Source organism: Lichenostomus cassidix, chromosome 2, assembly GCF_008360975.1.
Source record: "Lichenostomus cassidix isolate B80296 chromosome 2, HeHo_3.0, whole genome shotgun sequence".
Lineage (NCBI taxonomy): Eukaryota > Metazoa > Chordata > Aves > Passeriformes > Meliphagidae > Lichenostomus > Lichenostomus cassidix.
The window spans coordinates 19,180,342-19,204,197 of record NC_139482.1 but is presented as its reverse complement, the minus strand read 5'-3'; the positions used below and the strand labels follow the sequence as shown (position 1 = coordinate 19,204,197).

General features: G+C 37.9%; 1 protein-coding gene across 1 annotated transcript in view; it reads left to right on the top strand.

Annotated features, from left to right (window-relative positions):
- Nucleotides 1-23,856, top strand: part of MALRD1 (MAM and LDL receptor class A domain containing 1) — a 229,886-nt gene that overhangs the window by 35,109 nt on the left and 170,921 nt on the right. Inside the window, exons 10-17 of the mRNA XM_085050566.1 lie at nucleotides 1,852-1,998; nucleotides 4,922-5,031; nucleotides 8,577-8,744; nucleotides 10,538-10,658; nucleotides 12,153-12,299; nucleotides 21,823-21,975; nucleotides 22,127-22,232; nucleotides 23,471-23,838. Coding sequence (XP_084906692.1) covers nucleotides 1,852-1,998; nucleotides 4,922-5,031; nucleotides 8,577-8,744; nucleotides 10,538-10,658; nucleotides 12,153-12,299; nucleotides 21,823-21,975; nucleotides 22,127-22,232; nucleotides 23,471-23,838 — 1,320 coding nt within the window. The remainder of the gene's footprint in view (nucleotides 1-1,851; nucleotides 1,999-4,921; nucleotides 5,032-8,576; nucleotides 8,745-10,537; nucleotides 10,659-12,152; nucleotides 12,300-21,822; nucleotides 21,976-22,126; nucleotides 22,233-23,470; nucleotides 23,839-23,856) is intronic.

Below are 23,856 nucleotides of genomic sequence, written 5' to 3'. Positions count from 1 at the left end.
TCAACAAAAAAACCCCAAGCCCAACCATGAACAACAACAAAAAAACCCCAAAGTGACTACCATGAGTGTTCTTCCTACCTTTATAATTGTGTTCCGACTTGAATAAAGTCTGAAAAAAATGACTGGACCAAAGCATTTGATTTGGAATAATGTTTTGCTGTGTGTGTATGTCTCTTTTTTCCCCACTGCTTTTATATTCAGCCTAAAAGTTGATGTTTGTATATTTCTTTCTACATCTATAGTGTTGGAAGCTATTGTACTACTAGCTAGCAATGTAAGAAATGCTGATTTCAGCACACCTCTCTTCTTGTTGAACATCAAGGGCAGAGATGGGTTCTGTCTGATCACATGAAAGCTGTTGTTTTTCGTGTGATAACAAGTCTTCTTGAGATTTTAAATGCCTCTAGTTTAAAGCAAATAATAATTAGGAAAAATGTTTTCATGGTAAATACCTTATTGATCTATGAAATATTAGTCATTAGTACCATCTGGATCCTAGTTCCATATTTAAACTCTTATTTTAATTTTTTTTTTTCTTTTTTTGGTGCCATTTATTGATGTCTTTTTTGATATTACTAGGCAGACACTGCAGTCAGCTGTTCATGCAGAAGACCTTTTGCAGGATTTAGGGAGGCCAGGAGGTGTTTAAGCAAAAAAATGTTTGGATTTTTGTATCACACTGGTTCTCTCATGACTGCTTAGCTATGGAAAGCACAATGCTTAGACATGGTATTAATTACCAAAACAGCTTAGTGCTGGATATCAGTTTGCATATTCAACCTTAATGTACTGGCAGTTGAAGACTAATTGAAAAGATACCTTTCCAAAAGCATGACAATGTAATTAAATAAGTTAACCAAGTTTCATGTGGCGCTAAATACCCTGTACTAAACAGAAAACCATGCACCATCAAATTTTAATGTATATGGTGAAGCCAGATATGAGACACTGATGTTTGTGATTTATTTTGTACTTTAAGATTTAGCTGCTCAAATAACCTCCTTATTCCTGGGAAACTTTTACGATGTACCTTTGCTACAGTGGTGCTTGAATAAAGATGCATTTAATTTTGGTTTTGTACAATCTGAAAATTGAAGAAATATGTATGATCGTGTCTGAGGCTGATCTGATCAGATAGATGTGCTGTGGGAGAGGAAAGTGACAAAGTTCTAAAGTAATGGATGCAATTGCAATAAGTGACCCCAAGAGTTAAATATAGTGCTTTGGGAAGCTATTCTAGACCAGGAAGGAAAACTCTGAGTATACAATTTTCTTATCAAAATAATTATTTGTACTCAATAGGTGTAAGAGTGTGTGAAATTTTTATACAATTTAAATTGGTCTAATCCATACCAACTGAGAAAATGGTCTTTTACTTTGCAATAAAAATTTCTAGGGGATCTGAATAATTCATAAATTTTAATCTCATTTTCAAAAATAAATTAAAGGAAGGCTGAATTCATCTTTGCTTTCCATGTACTTTAAGCTCTAAATACGTCTGATTTTTCTCACACATTCATAACTAAATTACGAGTACAATTCTTCCTTTGAAAATATTTAATACTGTTTTCATAATCTCTCAGCAGCCTATAAGAAGGTCTTTACTGTGATACAGTTTGCTCTCTTACAGGTAGTTTGTTTAATGGTTCTGAGTTTAATTAAGAAAGGAGGGGCCTTCCCAAACCCTTCCCTGTATTCTAGAACTTTTTATCCATCTGAATAACCTGGCAGTGAAAAGTATTTGTGTTTCTTTAACACTCTTAGTACATCTAAATACAAAAGAGTCATAGTTGTGGCATTAAACTGTTGCCTCAAGTTCAACTTATTGATCACTCATTGTTCTCACCACAGCTAATTACACCTTATGTGATTTTGAGAGTGACCTTTGCGGATGGAAGCCACTGAGCAAAGGTGATGCTGACTGGAACATAATGAAAGAAAAGGCTCCCCTTCACAGAGAACTCCCTGGCAGAGGTCATACAAATAATCTGGGGCACGGTGAGACTTCTTTTATTATTATTTTCCTCCTTCTGTCACGGAAATTCCTGTTTGTAAATGCTTAAAGACAGATAATAAAAACTGGTTTGAGATGGATGCCACACTGTGTGTAAATAACACAGGTAATCTGTTACAGGAAGCCAGTCTGTTGGAGATGCTCTTTTCTAGCTGTGATGTAGTTACTGTGTCTTTGTAACCTTCATTTCTGGCTGGCACAACCAGTGAAGTATGAGACAATGCAATTTTTTTGAGATACTGACCTTTGAACTGACAGCTGACTTTCTTTGTGCATATCATAAGCATTGTTTATGCAATATTCACAAAGGGGCCATTCTTGGAAGCATTATTTGGACACACAGCTTTTTGTAGAGTGCAGTTGAATTAATCCATATTGTCTGGGAAAAATAGAGTGAGTATAATATCCTTTAAAGCATTGTTCCTGCTTCAGTCTATATTTGCCATACAATGCATTCAGCTGGAAAACCATTTTATTCCAGTAGAGGGCTGTTAGTATTTTTCCAAAATGAAAACGCTATTATAGCGCATTGCATAAAAATAAAACTGCAGAGCATGTTTATCATTGTCAAATAATATTGGCAAATATTCTGTGACTTTAACTTTTTTAAACTGTATCTATTACACTTCTTCCAGTGGAGATAAGTTTACTTTAAAATCTGGGTTACAATGCAGTGCCTCTTTAAATTTAATTTAATTAATTGTGTGTGTTATCTTCAGCCAGACCTCTACACTTCTCTTCTATGTTCATGTTTAAGAAATGTGAAATATTAGATTTTCCACCTCAGGCATTCAAAGGTAGAGGAATTCCAGGATTAAAATGCATGTGAGCAAAGAGTAGGGGGTACACATATGTGTGTGCTATAGAATGATTCTACCTGAGCAGTCATTTTTTCCATTGGTCCTCATGTGATGAAGTGCACCAAAGTTGCTACTCACTTCTCTAGGTTTGACATTTCATTCTATTGTCTCTGTAGAGTGGGAATGGATCTGCGTTGCTGCATTTTTTGTAAACACTACTTTGTTACAGGTTCCAAATTCTCAAAGCTCCAGAGAGGTGCACTGCCCTTGCCTGTGTCTTTCTCTGCCCTAGGTACTGTGAGATCTGAGGGGTAATGTGGTCAGAATGAAGGCTGCTGGCAGAAACACCTGCTCTGCAGCCTAAGTAGCATCCTAAAATCACTCATATGGAGCTACGTGCTGCTTCACTTAAACTGCTTTGATACCTGTACCATTGCAAGTTTGGTCCAGTGTTGCTGTAAGTTGAAGCCTCAAGCAGATTTGGAGGTTACAATGCCCCACCTCTTGAGCCCAGTAATGCTGCATTCTCCATATAAGCCAGCTGAAAAGGTAGTTCTGAGGTACTTTTGTATCCATCTATCAGTGTGCCTGCTACAGCCACATCTTTAGAATTCGGATTCCAGAATCTGAGCAAGTTTTTGCCAGCATTAAATCAAGATCCTTCAGGTTACAGCCATTACTTGTAGTGCCACAGAGTGCTCATCTCTCCTCTCTCCTGGGGAGGGCAGCAGCAAATTTTGATTAATGAAGATTTTAACAAGGCTACTGTAGAGCATCAGCTGCAAATTAAAAGAAGGTCCTTTGAAGTACCCTTGCATTCCAATGAGGGGAGCTTCCCTCATGCTGCAGAGTGCAGCATTCCTGTTTGTGCAGGGAGCTGGAATGGTCCCCCCTTTGTGCCAGCCTTGCTAAAGCAATGCCATTATTCCCGTGGGGTTGGACCTAACCCTCGGCTTCATTACGTATCCATGGGAAATAAATGGCTCAGGAGTATGACTGCAGCAGCACAATAGCTGATTTTCCAAGATGTAAGGCAATATGTGTAATATCAATGCTCAAAAAAGACTGAGCCTTTAGTGTTGTTTTGCATAGACTTTCATGAAAAAGTCTCAGTATTCAGCAAAGGCAGCACTGACGGCATTCAAAATATGCTCCTTTAGGGCCCCTTGAAAATGTTTATCCTTCCCTACCTTTGTCTGAAGCACATCTGCTGTAGTTCAAATCCAAACGCAGTGCATTTGCCAGAGTTCAGATTAGATCTTTAATTAAGCTTTCATCCCCACTAGCACAGACAACAATGTCAAGTCTGTGGACCCCATGAGAAAATATAGCTTATTCCATTGGCTCCTGTGGTCTGCAACATTGTTAGCATGCTTAAAAGTGGCTGGGCTGTGCTGAGAGTGAATACTGTACCCTAAAGGAAGTAATTTCTGGTTTAAATTCTGTTTGAAACATTATTTAAGCCAATTAAAACGTGTCCTTTAGGGATCTTGGCTAAGCTCTCTGCTGTTTGTTCTCCAGGGTGCTCTGTGTTGCAGCTCCTCTGCTCTGCCCAGTCCATGCAGAGAGTGGATAGGCAATGTGTGAAGGTGATGAATAATAGTTGTAGTGTTTTGAGGCTGGAGATCTCAAGGATTTTGCCTGAAGAGAGCAGATAGAAAATACTTCCAGTGGGTCTGCACAGTAATGCTCTCAAAGAAACAGCATCTGAACTCCCTTTGAAGGGCTCTGCAGTCACTTCCTTGGGTTTAAGTTCTTGCAGGCACCATAACAGTAGAGTCTCAGCAATGGCTGCCCAAATAGCCTTATTTCCTTCTCCCTATCTCCTTGTCTTTGGAATCAGTCATGGTAATTTTACAAGAGGGAAGAGACAGGAGCATTTAGCAATTCAGTTTTGTCTTTGCCCGCACAGACTGGCTGTCACAGCCTCTTACAACACCCTCCTCATTAGCCACAGAGACTGAACTGATGGCAAAGCAGTTCTGATTGTTTTAATATATGAATAATCTTTATGTGTCTCATGAAGCGTATAGTTACCTCTCTGAGGTAGCTATTTGCCATTGGAGCATGATGTATTTCTGATACTTAAAAATAATTTTGTTTATAGGAACATTCATTTACTTCAGTGGATCCCATCAGATGAGCACAAAGATGGCCATGTCTCACCTGGGAAGCCCTTTCCTTGTCAAGCTGTCCCCTGGGCTCTCCTGCTGCCAGGTAACAGTTTGATTTTGTCTGTCCCCACCTTTGTGAGCTCTCCCTCACCTGCTGCAGATCAGGTATTCTTCATGCTCTAAATGTTGCTACTGAGAGCTCTATTTCAATACCAGTGGAAGGAGTTACGGACTGATTCTTTGGGAGGATGGAGAAGCAGGCAACTTTTTACTGCTTTGATGCCAAATTTTTATATCTGATCATTATTATTCTTCTTTTCTGAAGCACTCAGCAGGTGTCTCAGATTTAAGGACATGCTCCAGGTTTTTGTATACTGTGACAAAGGTATCTGGACAACAATAACAGGGCTATATCAAACAGCCACTCTGTTGTCTGTAGGCAGGAAAATCACTATACACAGCAGCTATGTTGGTGTGACCAGAGAGAATTAGATACCATACTCCAGACAAGTACTAAATTTTAATTCATGGTTTGAGGAGGATGCTTTTTAAGCTGATCAGTGCAGTACTTGAGAGTTCCTATTTTTTGGTCAAATTTCTTGTGGTTCTGCTGGGGAATTGAAAAACAACCAGCCAGGATAGTGGTTTATCTGGAAAGGTACCAGAAATAATGAATCAAGAGGGACAAATGAATAGAAAAATACTAGATAAAAAATGAAAATACAGTTTTATAATTAGACTCAAAAAAATCTATATTTTTAAAACAAAACTTGAAGAAATATATTAAATATGTACAAAAACTATGCACTACAAGAAAACATTCACAGCTGTATTTTTGTCATTTTGGCCACTGAATAAAATGAATAGACACTGTACAATTTTAAGGTTTTTTCTTTTTGCCTGAGGTTTTTTGAGTCTCCTATTCTATAACTTTTCAAAGCTTATGACATATTGGGAAGAAGCTGTGTAGTTATGATGTGTTTTTTTTCTGATACTGTATAATCCCTTCCGATTTAAAAAGTCAGAGAGGAGAAAAGGAAAAGACAGAAAAAGCTTGCAAAAATAATTTAATTTTGTTCAGTGGAAGAAAGAGGCTTTAGAGAAACAATATAAAATTTAGACTGGTTGCTTAATTTTTCAGACTCAGTGTAGAACAGAAGCTGTTGATTCCACTTAAGAAAACTTTTTTCAAAAATGAAAATGTCAGAAAAGAAGGAACTGCACTTAGAAGGTCCAACAAGTAGCAGAATTTTTTACTCCAGCTGGATCTAGGTTTCTAAGGTTATATGTCATCTAAGGGACCAGAAACAACTGCTATTTTAGCTAAATCTGTTTTACTGAAACTCTAGCTCACTTGGACTACACATCTCAGTGAGTTATCTGATCTCAGCTGAATAGTTGCAACTTGCAGCTGAGGAGCAGAAGCCTCTGAAACAATTCCAGAACAGTGCCTTGCTGTCATTTAAGGCACTCCTGCAGTTCTTAATCTTCACGTGACACCTCAGTGTTATGAAACATCAGAAATAAAATAGCTGCAGGATAAACTCCAGCAGAACGCTGCTGCAGGGAGCTCAGAAGGTCTGGACATCCCATTGAAGCCTTGCATATTGCATTACTCCTGGGACACCCAACAGCCTTTGTATCCACAGTGCATTTGTTTAGAGAGTTTCATCTCTCTTTTGTAGACTTTGATGCTGAGTAGATAAGCACCTTTCAGATTCAGATTAATTTATCTTAGAAACCCTTAAGGCAAACTGGGCGCAACTGATATGTGAATCGATGAATTATTCTGGTAAGATCTATTGCAGAGTTTGGTCTGCATTCAAAATAAACACAAATGCAGTGGGGATGCACATATTTTTCAAAGTCAGAAAAGAAACGATTTTTATTATAAGTATGCACATATTAAATAAATTTAAAATTCTCAGATTCAACAAAAGCTAGAGCAAGTTCTTACCTAGCTGTACATGTCTGTCAGGAGAGTGTTTCTGAAGACTGGAAGACTGGCTTTCTGCCACATTTTCCCTGCATACTTTTATTTCTGGGAAAGAGCAAGGAGTAAGTGTTGCTCATTACGATGTGTTATGTTCTCCGTGTATAAATGTGAGATGATGCCCTCTGTTGGATGTCCCACTGAGAGGATAAAAGGATCCACATAAAGAGATCTGTTTGTTATTAGCTTTACAAGTTCCTTAGCTCCAGTTGTTAAAAAGAAAATAAAATTGGTGTTGAAGGACAACAGATTTATATTGTGCCTTTCTGGTTAATTGAAGCTTAGAAGTAACTTCTTTCTACAGCTTCTTGTAGTTGCATCTTTTTGCAGACATAAGCTAAGAAACATCTTCATTCAGCTCAAGGTTTGGAGTGGTAGAAGCAAATTTCTAGTCCCAGCTCTCTATTTATGGCTCTTTAGTGCACACAGTAGTCATTGTATAGTAGAATGTGTAGACATACAGAAGGAGGGTAAAATTATTTCCTACTTAATGAAAACATAAATTTGTTTGAAAAACTGTTTGATAGACAAAAGCAATCTAAATTGCTTAGAGTGTCGTTCTTCAAACAACTCATTTTGGAAAGTGTTTGTATACCTGCTGCTTTCTATTTCTTAAGCTTTTTGCCTGGGAGGAAAAAGGTTACATGAAAGCATTCCAATTCATTAATAGGTATTAAGATTATTTTCTATAAGACATGATTTTCATGAGTGGTGGTAAAAAGAAACATTGAGAGACTGAATCAACCAGACATGAAGCCAGGAGATATCAAAAAGTAGCTATGTGTTTTAACAGGAATATTTCTGAATGACTGATCCATCTCTTGTTTTACCTTCCTGAAGATTCAAGTATTATCAAGATCAAGGGTGTTGCAGGGAAGTAAAGATATTGCAGTTGAAGAGATTTTAGTATTTCACTATGTGGCGAAGCAGAAAGGACTTGGGGGAAAGAAAATAATTAGTCTTTGAAAACCTTATTTTCTCCCCTCAGTTCTCTGCTGAATTTTTGCCTGGGTATTATGAAAAAAAAAAGTGTCAGACTGACTCTATATTACAGGGGAGTAAACTGTGATTCTCACTGTCTTTTGATCTTTTCTGCCTCACAAGCAGCCTCATCCACCTACAGTCTTTGTTTTTTCCTCCCATATATTGGTCAATCTGCTTGTTTCAGATGAATAGATTATCTTTAAAATCTGTCTTCAGATTGTATTCATTTATGTTGATTGTGCAAATGAAAGCTCATAAGGTTTCTTTCATATGAGTACCTCAATGATTGCACTTTTGAGATTAACATGCCTGTGATATTGTCATATATTCAGCATTTGCAAAGAAAAATAACGTTTAAGAAGTTTCTAAGTGCTTACTAAGATAAAAAGTGTTAAGGGAAGTCATCATTCAGTCTGCATCAGTTGATACATACAAGTTAGAAGTAAATTGTAAAAAATTACTTTACCTTTAAATATGGTTTTGTCTTTAGAAATGATACTGTTCCCCAACATGTCAGAATTTCAAACATCCCCATCTTTTATGCCAAGTTTGTGTTTAGACCTGTCATGTCATTTTTTTTGTTGTAACGTAAATATATTACGTGGTACTGAATTTATTGCATATTGATTATATAATTTTTTTAAGCTTTCCATTAAAAACTCTTTAAACAGGTAAGATTTTGGTACTGGTTATCTCAGGATGCCCAGCTTTCTGTCTTTAAGAGGACTGCATTGAACGGAAGTTTGGAAAAATTACGTGACATTTCAGGATTGCCTGAGATGAATTGGACAAAAGTGAATATACCCGTAGGAAGCGTGGCTGAGGAATTACCTTTTCAGGTAATTAAAAATCACATTTACATCGCTTTCAAAAATGTATTTTATTTTGACCTTTAGAATTAATTTGTTTTTATTGATGAAATATAAAAAGAGAATTTCTATTCTTTAATACTCATATGGAAAATAATCTAATGTAGCTTTTTCCATGGGTGCATCTATTAAAGAGCACAACCATTGTTTCAGTATTCTAAGAATTAGAATAAAATTTTGTAACAAACATCAAATGACCCTAAAGATTATTTAGTTCCAGCCACCATTGTTAAGGACACCCCATGTGACCAGGTTGCTCAGAGCTCCTTGTAAAAAGTCCCTCTCTGTCTTTCCTGTAGGCTCCCTTCAGGCACTGATGGCTGCAATTTGGTCATTCTGGAGCCTTCTCATTTTCAGCCTGAGCAAACCAAATTCTCCCAGCCTTTCCACATAGCAGAGATGCCACGTCCCTCTGATCAGCTTTGTGTCCCTCCTCTGAACTTGCTCCAACAGGTGCTGGGGACCCCAAAGCTGGACACAATGGTCTACAGGGGGTCTCACCAGGGCAGATGTAAGGGGTAGAATCCCCTCCCTCGCCCTGGTGGCCATGGTGCTTTGGATGAAGCCCAGGACATGTTTGGCTTTCTGGGCTGTGAATTCCATGGCTGGGTCATATCCAGGCTCTCACCCACCAGCACCCCAAAGTCCATTTGAGCAGGGCTGCTCTCGATCTGCTCATCCCCAGCCTGTGTTCATACCAGGGGTTGCCCCAGCCCAGGTGCAGCACCTTGCCCTTGGTGGGAACCTCATGAGATTCCCATGGGCCACTTCTTGGGCTTGTCCAGGTCCCTCTGGATGGCATTCTGTCCTTCAGGTGTGTCAGCTGCGGCTCCCAGCTTGGTGTCACCTGCAAACTTGCTGAGGGTGCACTCAATCCCTTTGTCTGTGTCATTAATGAAGATATTAACCACCACTGGTTCAAATACAGATTCCTGAAGGACACCACTCAGCACTGATATTCGTCAGGACTCTGAGTCATTGACCACTACCCTCTGGATGTGATCATGTAACCAATTCTTTATCCACCTAGCAGTCCATCCATCAAATCCACCTCTCTCCAATTTAGAGAGAAGGATGTTGTGGGCTGTCAAAGGCTTTACAGAAGTCCAGAAAATTGACAAATGTATCCCTTCCCTGATGTAGTCACTCCATGATAAAAGACCACTGGGTTGGTTAGGCAGGGCTTGCCCTTGGTGCAGCTGTGCTGGCTGTCTCAAAGCACCTCTCTGTCCTCCATGTGCCTTGGCATAAGTCACAGGAGGATCTGTTCCATGACCTTCCCAGCACAGAGGTGAGGCTGACAGTGCAGGTACTTCAATTTGCAATCAATCCCTACATTTATTGTACCACATTGATAACTTCAGCAGGCATACTATAGATGAACACAATTAAATGGTGTTGTAAATCATTGTATTTGGTAACCCTGAATAGCTAATTTAAGAAGATTATAATTTTTATCTGTTCCAGCAGGAAGACCATTCATTCAATAGTGATGACTTTTACCACTTCTGATTGAAGCAAGGTCATCTGGGTTGCATAACTTCCGCTAGGTAAATGTAGTTATGGTTTTGACAGTTGAGGAGCAAAGTTCTGACCTCATCAAATTGCACTTGTAGTTTTTTCCTGGCTGATGTTCACAGTTGGTTGTAGGCACTATTTAGTTCCTGTGCAGATGTCATCAATTATAAAGGAATACATAAATATGTGTGTGTGTTTTTATCATATCACCTTTAATAAATTAACTTATTTTTCTGTCTTTACAGATTATTTTACGAGGTACTGTTCTGACAACAAATGCTGCTGTTGCTATTGATGATATCAGTATAACAGAGGAATGTGTAGTTGTGAACAGATCACTTCCAGGAGTCAGCCAGGAAAGTAAAGGCAAGTTTTGTGGTTTTCAATACATTTTCCCCAATGCCTCTTACATATAACTGTGATTTGACTGACAACTTGAAGACACTTGTAACAAAGTAGAGGATAGTCTGAGAAAAAGTCTGTCTGCTGTAATCAGTCACCTTCCTGGAAGTGTTCCAGGCCATTTTGTATGGGTCTTTGTCCCTGCCCATGGCAGAGGGGTTGGACTAGATAATCTTTAAGGTCCTTCCCAATCCAAGCCATTCTATGATTCTACAATGAAGGCTTTCATCCTTGTGTTGTACACTAGCTGCTATAAGTAGTTTGCACTAGCTCTGCAAAGTGAGCTCTGGTGGGAATTTTCACACACCATTTACTATGTTGTACCTCCTCACATTCACATTAGGATGGGGAGGCAGAAGCAAAGCTTCTTATATTTTCCACTAAAGAGCAAATTCTATTGCGTTACTTTTAGGGCATTCTCCCATCATCACTGCTAAATATCTGACATATAATAAATGCCCACCAAACTTGTCTTTGTACTCATGTTCTGCAGTCTTGAAGTGCCAATGGATGGAAATATAAAATAACCTTCTGTCAGATTTCTGATTCTGGTCCTCTTGATGCTAACAGCTGCTTTTCAAAAATGGCATGGGCACATATGCAGTCAGGGGTAATGTAGATGAGTTGTAGCCATCAGGTATCTGAATTTAATACCCAAAAATTTAAAAGCATAATAGAAAACGTCAGTGTTGTGTTTTTAAGGTTTCTCTGATCCCTATATACAGTCAGTTTGAAGTATTTAAGGAAACATGAATTTGCTTTAATTATTTTCCCTACAACTCCCTCATTTACCCATTCATCACAAAGATACTGGTTTTAAAATGGTGGGTTTTTTTTAAAAAAGCTCCTGTCTGGATAGAAAGATAAGTATTTATGAAAGTTAGGTTAAACAAAAAAGACTAAAAGCACCACATCATTCTTCTCACTCACTCACTTTCCAGTAATCTACTGAAGAAAAGCTAAAAGACCCTGGCCTTTTGTTCCCCCATTCTTTGAAATTTTGGGTGTTTTCTGACATGTACGTTGAGGTGCAAGCTAGAAGTGGTGCAGCACCCAGCTTTGGCTTCTTGCAGCTTTCACTGTACCCTGAGCACAGAGAGAGCACAGCTACAGCAGAAAGATTTGGTGAAAATCCTGCTTCTGGCTTTGAGGGGAAGAGCAGGGAGCCATAGCCAACCTCTGCTCCCTAACAGGAGCCCAGGTCAGAAACACTGAGGTGTATTTGACAACATTTCACACAAAAGTTTGAATATTGTGGAGAGTAAGATGTAGTTTAAGACCAGCAGACATTGAGATCAGCTGTGTTTCTTATCAACTGTGATATAATCTAGCACACTGCCCAGGTGGTGCTCTGCTCCTTGTGCTGAGTACGTTGCTATATTAAAAGAAGATAAAAAGCACTTCTTATAATTTTTTATATGTGTGTTTTTACTTACATGTCCTTTTCTGACTTTTAAGGGGAAACAGAATCTGCACGTGGTGGTGTTTCATCTTTTTACTGTCCAGCAGGATTTTTTTCATGTGGGGATGGACAATGTATTTCATCTGACAAATTTTGTGATTTTAAGCCTGACTGCCCGAATAACTATGATGAAACCAAATGCCGTAAGTGAAAACTTTAAAATCTATGTTGTTAAGCTCCTGTAACTATGTTTCTTTGTCCTATTGGCAATGCTTTCATGACTTCATAAATCTTGTGATTTAATTAAAAGTAAAAGCTCTTGAGAAATAGTTACTTCACTTTGATTCTATTCTGTGATTTTTCCCCTTTTATTTTCTGTAGCAACTACTTCCCTCTTAGCATTAAAAACAGAAAAAAAAAGGTTTAGAGTAATTATTTAGTAGAAGCTGCTGCTTAAAAGATAGTATTTAATTTTATAATTCTAATGGACTGGTCCACAGACTTGCATTCAAATTGTGTGTTTTATATAGTTACTTTTGATGTGAAGATGCCCCAGCTGTCCCAGGTACCACAGGCATGGTTACAGATATAATTTAAGCCGAGTCAGTATTTTCTGTTTGGATGTGCTGTGACTCCTGTCAGGGCCACATGCCTGGGCTTTCTCTGCATGGAGACAAACACGTGGGAAAGTAGAGGGAGGTGATGCATCTCACAGTCCCTCTCCACTGCACAGTCAGCAGGGAGCTTGGAAATGTTTCAGGGTCTCTAATATGTAGCTTCAAAAGTCTTTTTGATTCATTCAGTTTCCTGCTTTGCATAAGAAATCACAGTTATGCTTTGCATTTTTGAAAATGAGTCTCTTGCTTTGAACTATCAACTTTGCTGTAGAACTTGTGATGCATTTTCAAAATGAGTTGCTATAAGCAATATGTAATGCAAGTTTTCTTTTTAAAAATAGAGCTTGATCCATTTCTCACACAAATGACAGAAATCTTGTAGACAAGATCCTCAAATTATTTTCTATGCCATGTTATGCATCAAAAAGCATAAACTTCTTTAGAGATGCTAAGATAATCCAAATTCACTGTATATTTTTGTGGTTTTTATTTGGAGATTTGAGAGCTGTTGCTCAGGCAAACAAAAATTTATTTGGCTATTAGCAAGTAAAAGAAATAATTACAGCTTCTATTGGTATTAATACAATTTATCTACAATTTTAGTATTAAATCTTTCTCAGCCGGAGCACTGGTATTGAGGGCTTTAGGTGTTTAGATAGATTGGTATCCAAACTACACAGAATTTTGAGGTGTAAAACTGCATTTTGTCTTACTAGATAACAGTTTGCCTAGCTAAAATCAGAAAAAAAATATTAAATGTTCACTAAGAATTTCTTTCCTCTTGTGGGTTAGAGCAAAGAAAATTCTGATACTGCAGCACAGTTGAGATTAGAAGGGATATTTGAGGATCACTAAGCAGATAAACCCACCCTGCTCAAAGCAGGGCCACCAGAGGAGAATGCCCAGAGCCTGACAGAGTTAGATGCTCAATATCTGTGAGGATGGAGACCCCCCCCAGCCAGTCAGGACACCCTCTTCCTGTGTTTGATCACTCTCACAGTATAACCAGTGCCTGTTGCTTCTTCTCATTTCACTGGGCACTACTAAGAAGAGTTTTAACTTCTTATTCCCTCCCTGCCCATGTTACTCATATTAAAACTCTTACGGCGCTCTATAACTTTTAATTTACTTTATGTTTTTTCTACTTCATTTAAGCTTACATACCTTAGGCAGCATTGGGTTATGATAGTCTGGATTGTTCACCCATTACCCTTTTCAAATTCAGGTACTGGGTATTTGTTCTCTGACAAAATAATAAGACTTCCAAATCAATAGTTTAATTAAAAACATTCTAAGTAGATTTAGCTGCATGCAACTCTAACTGCACTAGGATAGCAATGAACTGGTGGCTTTTAATCAAGAAAATTAAGATCTGCTGGGTATTGTTGCCATTTATATTTCTTTTTAACTATTCAGCTTGTGTCTCCATTTCAACATTACCCCTTCAGGTGAAGACAAATGTCCAGCTAGGTGTTTAACCAGTCCTAGACTAGCCTTAATTACAAGTTGCCTATGCGGCAACTGATTTTCTCTTTCTTTTCCCTCTAATTACATGACTGAAGAAACTTTTATTATACCCAAGTCTCATTTCTCAACACAATACGCTAACAATGCCATGCTAAAGGTTAAACTTTGGAACCGTTATATTTATGGTGATCTTTGCTCTAAGTATATTGCTGACTAATAAATCATTGTTACTGCTGAGCTGGCTCAGTGTGCGTTGGCACTACAGCTTGTAATGTGGGAAGAAGAATGTAGGTACACAAAGGGCCCTGCAAGCAGTTTGGCAAGTTGACTGTTTCCAAGTAATAAACTTGCCTTTCAGCACATTAGTCTGGTATTCTACAGCACTAGGATAGCTCTTAAAATTCTTTTCAAATAGTGCTTCATCATCTTAATGCTTATGTAGCGCACCATTACTTTCTGTATTTCCTTTGCATATCCTTGCACTTGGATGAAAGCATTTCATATTTCTCAGACACTTTTCCTAGTTTCTCAACTTAGCTAAGCACAGATTTTTGTTCACCTTTTCCAGCTACATTGTTCCTTTCATCAATAGTAATATTTTTTTCATGGTGTTCCATCTAATAGTGATATTACACACCTTAGCCTTGTTAAGGTTTTTCTCTTTGTATGAGAACCAGGCAAGGATATTACATGGGCTTAAAATGTCTTTCAAAACATGTTTAATTTAAATCTTATAATCTTAAATCCCAGCAAGATTATTTAGGTAGATGCTTGGGTCCACTAAGTCCAATGAATAAGCAAGGTCTCCATACAATTTTCTTATCTCTCAGTGTCAATCCTTGAGACATCTCTTGATTTTCACTTCCACTCAAATGAGTACCTTTTCTCTGTCAGGTCTGGAAAAATTCAGTTGAAGATTGCCACTTCTGGGACTGCCAAAATGTTTCCTTTCTTGAGTGTTGCTCCCCCTGACCATTAGATCACAGCTTTTTTTCTACAGATGAAGAATTTACTGTGGCCATAAAGCTTTTATAGTTGACTTCCAGGCATTAAAGCAGAAGAGAAAAGCGACAGCCTTTTTCAAACTGCAGATTTACAGCAGTGACCTAACATACCTATCACACTGTGTGCTTGTGCTCTGGAAGATGAATGTGCAGCATGAGTTCTATGGTCTACATCCTATGCATTTGGTGGAGTCTAAATGCTCACTTTTTCACCCTAAGATTTATGTTGATGGATAAGATCAAGTTGGAAAGCAATCTAGTAACATAAATGTATTCTTTATACTCTGTCTGACCTTTGCTAATTTCTCCCTCATGCTCTTTTTTTTTTTTCTCTGTCTACTTATGGTGTGGATTATCAGGAATAATTATATGGGTTTATATATAAAATAAATATGAAATAATTTACAACTTGAGAGAAATATAGCATATTTTCACAGGTTGATCCATGGTCACATGCTTTGAGGTGCTCTGAAATGATCTCATGCACCTTGAAGTCACCGATGCTTCAAGGTGTCCCTGTTGCAGCACTGACTTATCCACAGCCATGGATAATTTGAGGTGTACTCTCTTCAGCATGGGCTTACCCTTCAGAGTTACACCTGCTGCAGCACAAACACAACCATGCTCACAGGTTCTTCAAGATGTACCTGCTCTGGCATGGGCTTTTTCTTAGCCACAGACACTCCAGGGTGTCCTGATCTCCTGTGGCCTCATGCACAGGTCACAGTCCCTTTGACTCGAGTCTGCCCTGGAGCTCCAGCCTGTTCCTTCCAGCTCAGCAACTGCAATGATCTGGCAATCTGCCAGCAGGCACAGCACCTGAGCTGTTATCAAAATGCTCCAGGCACAGCAGAGTAAGGTGATAAGCAGTGCAGCAAGCAGTGAAAGCAAAAAGCAGCCACTCATGATCTCCAGGCTCTAATAAACAGTCAGGAAAGCAGACCCAAAGGGAAACCCAGGAGTGTGCCAATAAATATCTAAAACCCAATAAGGGCTATAAATTTGATCGAATACATTCCAATCAAACTTGTCATTAGCTCAAACTCTTCAAGCCCCATGTGCCAGAATGAGCTGCCAAGGTTGAACCCCAGCTGGCAGCTCAGCCCTATACAGCTGCTCACTCACTCCCCTGGTGGCATGGGGGAGAGAATCAGATGGGTAAAAGTGAGAAAACTCGTGGGTTGAGATAAAGACAGTTCAATAGGGAAAGCAAAAGCCATGCACACAAGCAAAGCAAAACAAGGAATTCATTCCCCACTTCCTGTGGGCAGGAAGGTGTACAGTCATCCCCAGGAGAACAGGACCCCATCACGCATTAGGGTGACTTGGGAAGATCAACAACATCACTTGGAACCCCCTACATTGGTCGTTGCTGTGCATAGCACCATATGACATGAAATATCCCTTTGGCTATTTGGGGTCAGTTGTCCTGGCTGTGTCTCTTCCCAGCTTTTTGTGCATTCCCAACCTCCTCACTGGTGGGGCAGCTTGAGGAGCAGGAAAAGCCTTGTCTATATATAAACACTGCTCAGCAATAATTAAAAAATAATCAGCACTGTTTCCAGCACAAATCCAAAATATAGCCCTATACCAGCTACTGTGAGGAAAATTAACTACACCACAGCCCAAAACCAGCACACATATATACAGTATTGTTTTGTATTTATGTCTAAATGAAAGATGCATTTAATAGTTATTATTTCTATGGTGTACAATTTAGGGCAGCACAAGCATGCTAAGGCTAGTCTTAAATTAAGAAATTCATGAACTGAACATAATCTATATGCTTGTTTTAGGTGCCTTGAGTTAGAAGGCAAGTAAAGAGAAGGATGCATGTGTTGTTTCTTAAAAACTACTTTTTGGCATAATTTTTTAATCATAAATATTATTTGGTTTCTAATGGCTACCTTTGTATAAATAATAAAAATCTCCTTAGTATTATAAGAAACATTCCCTGTATTTCCCATTACTAATCTTGGCAAAGAATAAAACTTCTGCTGTAATTATAGACTAATGCTTGCTAAACATCATTTTTAGAGTCACGTCTTGAATACCAGAATGTCTGTCTTGTATCCTTGCTGCTCCATTTCAGCCAGGCAAATCAGTAATGTTTAAAGGTGAGACCAGAAACAACAGCCAGATAGAAAGGTGGGCTTTAGTGCAAGGAGTGAAAAGATTGCCAGCTTGTAAAATGGAGAAGGTACCTAATACTTGAAGTGCCTAGGTAACTGCATAAGAATCAGCACAGAAATTAAATGAACAAAGGATGGGACTAAAATCCCATCTACAGAGAATGGAGAACACCTTTGCCAGTGGGCAAGAGTGGCTGTAGACACTGCATTGCTTGAGCTTGCTGGAGTAGGGGCTGGAGGAAAACAGGGCAGGAGGGACCTGGGCTGGCTGGGGAAAGGACTAAGACCAGCTGGTCAAAGTGCCCCTGATACAGTGTCAGATACCAATATTGGAAGAGACATCAATAATGGGAGATTAAATGTCTGGTAAGATAGAAAAAAGCAAGGAGAGAATGGGAATGAAGAATACAGTTGTGGAGCAGTGATGTTTTGGGAGGGATCAGTATGAAATGTGGCCATTAAGTGACAGAGAACTGAGACTACCATAAGAGAACCTGGAGCAGGGAGCTGCTTGGGGAAATGAGGTAAGAGAGTGAGAATTTCCAGTTTTCCAGTGCTCCTAGAACTGAGATAAGGGGTCACAGAAGAGCAGTTGTGTAATAGGTAAAATAGGAAATAGGCTGTGGAAAAGGAGAGAATTGAAGAAAGAGCATGGGCACTTTTCTGACAAAGACCACAAACACTTTCAAAATTTCTATAGAAGCCATTAAGTCTAACTTGTCTACTTTCTTCAGCAAACATCTACGGAGTATTTTTTGGGCAAAATGCATATATCATTGCATAGCTGCTCCTAGTTAGTTTCTAGCAAATTACACACCATGAGAACAAATATTACATGAGCTTCAGTGGCATAGAAAACAGGGTGAATAACAAGGTGGCCTGAATAATGACCGTTGGATCTTATTTTTGTATCCTTCAGTAAAAACAGGAGATTTCCCTTCAGCTTCTTAGATTTTTTTTAGAATTTTATTTCCCTCTTTAAATCAATCTTTGCAAGTCCTACAGCTAATTTAGGAGACATGTAGGGTAGTTAGTTGTTAAATATGTAGGTGCACAGTGAAATCACTAGATTTATTTATAGCAAAATATTTTTACTCTGCATATTTTGCCTTCATTACATGCAAAGCTATTTCTCATTTCACAAGTGATATACACTTCTGTGCTATGTGCTAGTCATGTTTCTCTTTTACTAAAAAGCCCACATGACTGAAATCTCATGCAGTTTCACGGCTATAGAAATGGATTTCCCAACAGAATTCAGCAAAAGAGAATGTTCTGGAGTGTTTTGTTTCCTGTAGCCATCTGTAGAGGAGACTACCGTATCTATTTGTCCTAAATCGTTAAGTATGGATTTTTTGGTTCTGGTTGGGATTTTTTTTTGGTGGGTGTAGGTAATATTTGGAGGTGCAAAGTGAGGGAAGGTGCAACTATGTCTTGGATTTTGTAAAGATCAAACTTGTTTGATCTTCAAACAATGACTTGGTTTTGGTTTTCTTTTTCTTTTGTTTGTTTGTTCCAATTACCATTTCTTCTTGCTGATGTACTTTTTAAGAAACTTTTTAATTGGTATCTATTTGGTTTTCACTGTAGAAGTTCAGCCAATACACCTACAAAGTACAGTGTTATTTGACTGAGTATATAATGAATTTAGTAAATAGTAGCTGGGATAGAAAACATAAAAATGGGAAGGCAGATGTAATCCTTTTCAGTGTGTTTGTATCTTAAAGAGGGTTAAAATAGCTTATTAGGATAACTCTGTCCAGAGTTAACTGGTTCCTAAATTTGATGACAATTTTTATTTCTTCCACCTGGCAATAAGTTCCTAAATTTATCTTAAAACTACTGATTAAAAAATAGTTTAAAGTTTATTGGCATATTAGAGCCCTTAAAAACAGCTTTTAAGTAAAAAAAATATTATAAGCAAGCAATGATGATTATATCTCTTCACCTGGATTTTTTTATTTGTGGTGCATTCTGTATAAACTTACATGCACTGAAGGACAAGGAGAAATTTTGGGTATTGCAGAGATTTATGAACTTCCATTCTTGAAGAAATGAAAATATCTTAAACATTTGTTTTTAAAATACTGTTTTGAGCAGGACTGTTTATTAAATTCCTGTTAGGCATCACTCAGCTACCAGAAGCTGCACATCTGATTTGTGAGGCCTCTGAATAAAGCTTATCAAAATAGAAAAGGACAAAGTGCTTTACATAGGAGCCCAAAATCAGAAAGAAATCTAGAGTTTTGTGGTAACAAGTCAGCTCAGGGAAAACTGAAACTGCTGAAGACTTAAAGGCAGCTTTCTCAAAGCATCAACAAAGCCAACTACTCTCAGATGCTATGATCACAATATCATTGATTCCTTCTTGATTGCTGAGGGAGACTTAAAAAATATGCTAAAAGGGGCAGCAAAGAAAAATGTTTCCATGCAGGGGGCATGGATACCACTAGAAGTTAAAAAACATCAAACAAATATTTGAAGTATTCTCTAAATGAAAATATAGAAAATATGATAAATTTTGGTAGGTTAAATGTAAAAACACAGTAAGGATGACAAAATAAGTTTAAGAAACACTAGCAATAAATTCATTAAACACATGAGGAGAAGACAGCCTCACAGAGTCTACAGGCTCTCATGGTGGTTAGAGTATAAAGAGAGCATGTGAGGAAAAAAAAGAAATAGGAGAAAAGCAAAAACAAAAGTCTTTGGAGAGAAGGCAGATTAGTTTGTGTGAGTTCACTGTGAGAGAAAGTACAAAAGTACCCAAGCAAGTGCCTTTTCTCCTGAACAATCTGTCCTAAATGGAAGTGCCAGTCAAAGAAGTTATGGGACAAGACAATTGGATAATTGGAGTGTTATCAAGCATCAAGATCCAAGTGCATTTCACCCAGGCTCAACCAGCTTGCTCTATTATTGTATTTTCCCAAGGTGTTAAATAGTTGGTTTGAGATTTAGTTGAAGGTTTCAGGGTTATTTTATCCCAGTGTACTCATCCATGCTTAAGCTAAATGGTCTGGTGCATCTTTTCTTTTGTGTTTTGTCTGTGTTACAAGTTACAGATGCAAGAAGTCTGGGCTCAGACTTAACAGTTTTATCTTGTTTATTTGCCTCATTTGGTGTAACCATCTGTGTCCAAGGTCTGTCATATTCTTTGTTGCTGTTCTCCTGGGAATATGGGATGATTTATTCTATCGAGTAAAAAGAAAATCAAAAATAGCTGTCCATATTCCTCTTTCATTATGTTCTCTCTAGGGATTTTCAGTCATTTCTCTCATGCCTAGGTCCTTAAATATCTGCAGATATATTTTGTCTTCATTTTACTCTATCAAAACAGTCTGTCAAAAAAATTCCTCCTTCTGTTTTTTAGACACATTTGATTTTCATCATTTTATCTTTGGGCATTTCTGGCCCACATACACCATATATAAGGCAAACTTATATTTTCTTTGATCTCTTAAACATTATTTGTTCTTCCATATTTGTGGATTTTTTTTTGCAGTTAACTGTGGAATTTTAAGTGCTTTGCTTAATAATTCACAAAACCTTGTATTTTTAGAAGCTATAGCCATCAATATTACTAGCATGCCTCATCAGTAATTTTTCATGCTTTCTAAAAAATTATGTATAATGTAGTGTAACATAGTTTCTAAAGAGGAAAACAAAACAAAACAAAATCAAACATAACAAAAAATCCTCTTAATATTTTCCATAAAGAAACATAGATGTATTTCTCAGGAGACTTCATATGATATTTGCATATTTTACATACCATACCACGACCACTGAAAGCTGTGATAAGAGTTATAAAAGTTTCTTCATTACAACATTATCAATGTTGGTCAATTGAGATTCATTCATAAATTGCACCCTTCCACTCCTTTCCCCTCCTTTATTTGTAATATAGACTTTCTCTAAAATATCACTGTTCATTTAATTGAAGAATTGAAGAATGCAGCTGAATATGCTTTTCAGATCTTTTTCACTTCAATAGTTTGTGTTTGAAGGATAACCAATATCATAGTGTCTCACTAATGCCTGATATTTAACTTCATTCCAGTTATGCATAGGGGAAGGGTTTTGTTATCATTGGCATACTTGCTGACGTTAGGAGAAAAAGGGATTTAATTTCTGGCTCCAACAACAAAGAAAGATCTTGCAGAAGGTTTGCTACTGTTTTGTGTGCCCAATGTTCTTGCTGTGTGCCAGGAGGACTGTGAGGTCTGTTTTCAGCACCTCCTCACCTGCTTTCAGTGCTTTGGCTGAAGCACCCTAAGAGAGAAGGGGATGATTCACTGAGCACATTGCACATGGTGATGGCTTGGTGGTTCCTCTGAGATTACTCTTTTACTAAGCAAATGGCTTATGCCACTCTCTGCCTCTCTATGCCCTTTCCCTAGACTTATTTCAAGAATATTGGTGACAGAAACATTTTATTTACTTTTCATACTGTAAAGATTGTTTAGTAATGTCATATAGAAATGAAATGTCTCTTCTTTGTTCCAGCTGCTCTATGTGACTTTGAAAGAGCGAGCTGTGGCTGGACTGAAACTGTAAATGCAGATGGATTTGACTGGGTAAGAAGTTCCAGCAGTGCTCTTCCACCTGTGTTCCAGAAACAAGCTCCTCCACGGGATCACACCTCTAACAAACCCGAAGGTAAGACAAGCCGGGCCAAGAAACAGAGAATTGGAATAGATAAACCTGCTCTTCAACCAGATTTTAAGTTGTAGCCACTAATGCTTTAAAAACTTTTAGAAACCCTTTATTTCTTCAGCCTGTAAAGTTGTTTTCTGTTTTATTTTAACAGGTCATTTTATGTTCATTCTGAAGAGCAGCAGCAGCATTTCACAAATAGCTCGGCTACGAAGCCCAAAGTTCAGGCAAACTGGATCAAATTGCACTCTGTCCTTTTGGTATGAAATAATTTGCATTTAAAATTCCTGGATTGTCTCATATTGCTTCTCTTGGACTGAAATTGAGGTTACAGCTTGAAATAGATGCATCTTTCTCTGACGTATTTATTTCATTTTATTCTGTCAGCATATAGTCTTCATTGTGAACAATATGCAGATATAAGATGAAGCACTTGGAGAATGGAACTGAAAGATGGCATGACTTTGTTGTCAGGCTCTGAGCTAAATTGTACTAAAGGATTGTGCCTGCATGCACATGGGAAAATACCACTGTCTTTTTGCTAACAATTCTTTCATTAAATAAATTTAAAAATGTGAAATTTTTCAAGAAAATGAAAGCACTGAAAAATCTAGTGCATCCTTGAGTCACCTACAGTATCCAAAATAAGATGTCATCAATTTTAAGTAAAAGTTTCAGAGTGAGAATTGGTCCTTACTTCCACTTCTTTTTCATATACACAGAAAAACAAAACACCCACAGCAAACAATCAACAATCAAACCCAAAAAAACATTTTCAGTAATTGTCTTGTCTCAGTCTTTGTGCAAACTTGTCAAAGATGGACAGAGAAAATATAACTGATAATTTCTTTGCTAAGGCCAAATTGGTGCTACTGTTTTAATAAAGCTTTGGTCTAACCTTGATGTTATTAAGTGCAGTTTGTCTCAGTAATGTCAAATATATCTGCCATAGGAAGTGGAACTGTCTTATTATCCAAGACTCATGACTTGAAGTTGGATGTTACAAGATGTTGGTTATATATCTGCTTCTGCTCCTAGTGTTGTTGAACAATTGCCAACCTAAGTATTTATTATTTTTAAATGCTGTAGAAGGAAACATGTTAACAAAAACTTACATAGATAGAAGGCGTACTTATGCATTCAGTAAGTGTTCTGTTTTCCTTCTTAAAACTTTACAACCATGTGCTGAATTAAATTTATGAAAAGATATTATGCATCTGAGTGAGCAGTGTTTGTTGCTTAATAGGAAAGCAAATGTGTCTCTTCAGTTATGGGTTTCAATTTAATGAAGTATGCTTCTTCTCTCAAAATCTTCGATTCTTGAAATGAGGTCTACACTGATATAGTTAGCCTATCCATCGTTCAGAAAATGGATTGAATTATAGGCACTGTGAACTTCCTATATTTTTCACACACATAGAAAAGATATGGTCATTGTAACTGACGTGGTCCACTCTCATCATTTGCACACTTAACATCCTTATTTTTGTCATTTTAGGTATTACAATTACGGACAGTCAGTTGGGGCAGCAGAGCTGCAATTGCTTGTGGATGGGCTGAAGCAGCCTACAGTCCTTTGGAGGACATACTACAGCGAGGGAGATCAGTGGCTGCAGGCAGTCATTCAGCTTGGACGCCTTCCCCACCCTTTCCAGTTTTCACTTGATAAAATCAGTCTGGGTTTTTATGAGGGCGTCTCAGCAATTGATGATGTTAGATTTGAAAACTGTGCTCTCCCACCTCCAGCATTAAGTTGTGAAGGTCCAAATAATTTCTGGTGCAGAGACACAAAAGCTTGTATTGACAGTTTATTGGTCTGTGATCTTGTGGATGACTGTGGGGATAGATCAGATGAAGACACCTGTGGTAAGTACTTTCCCCTAT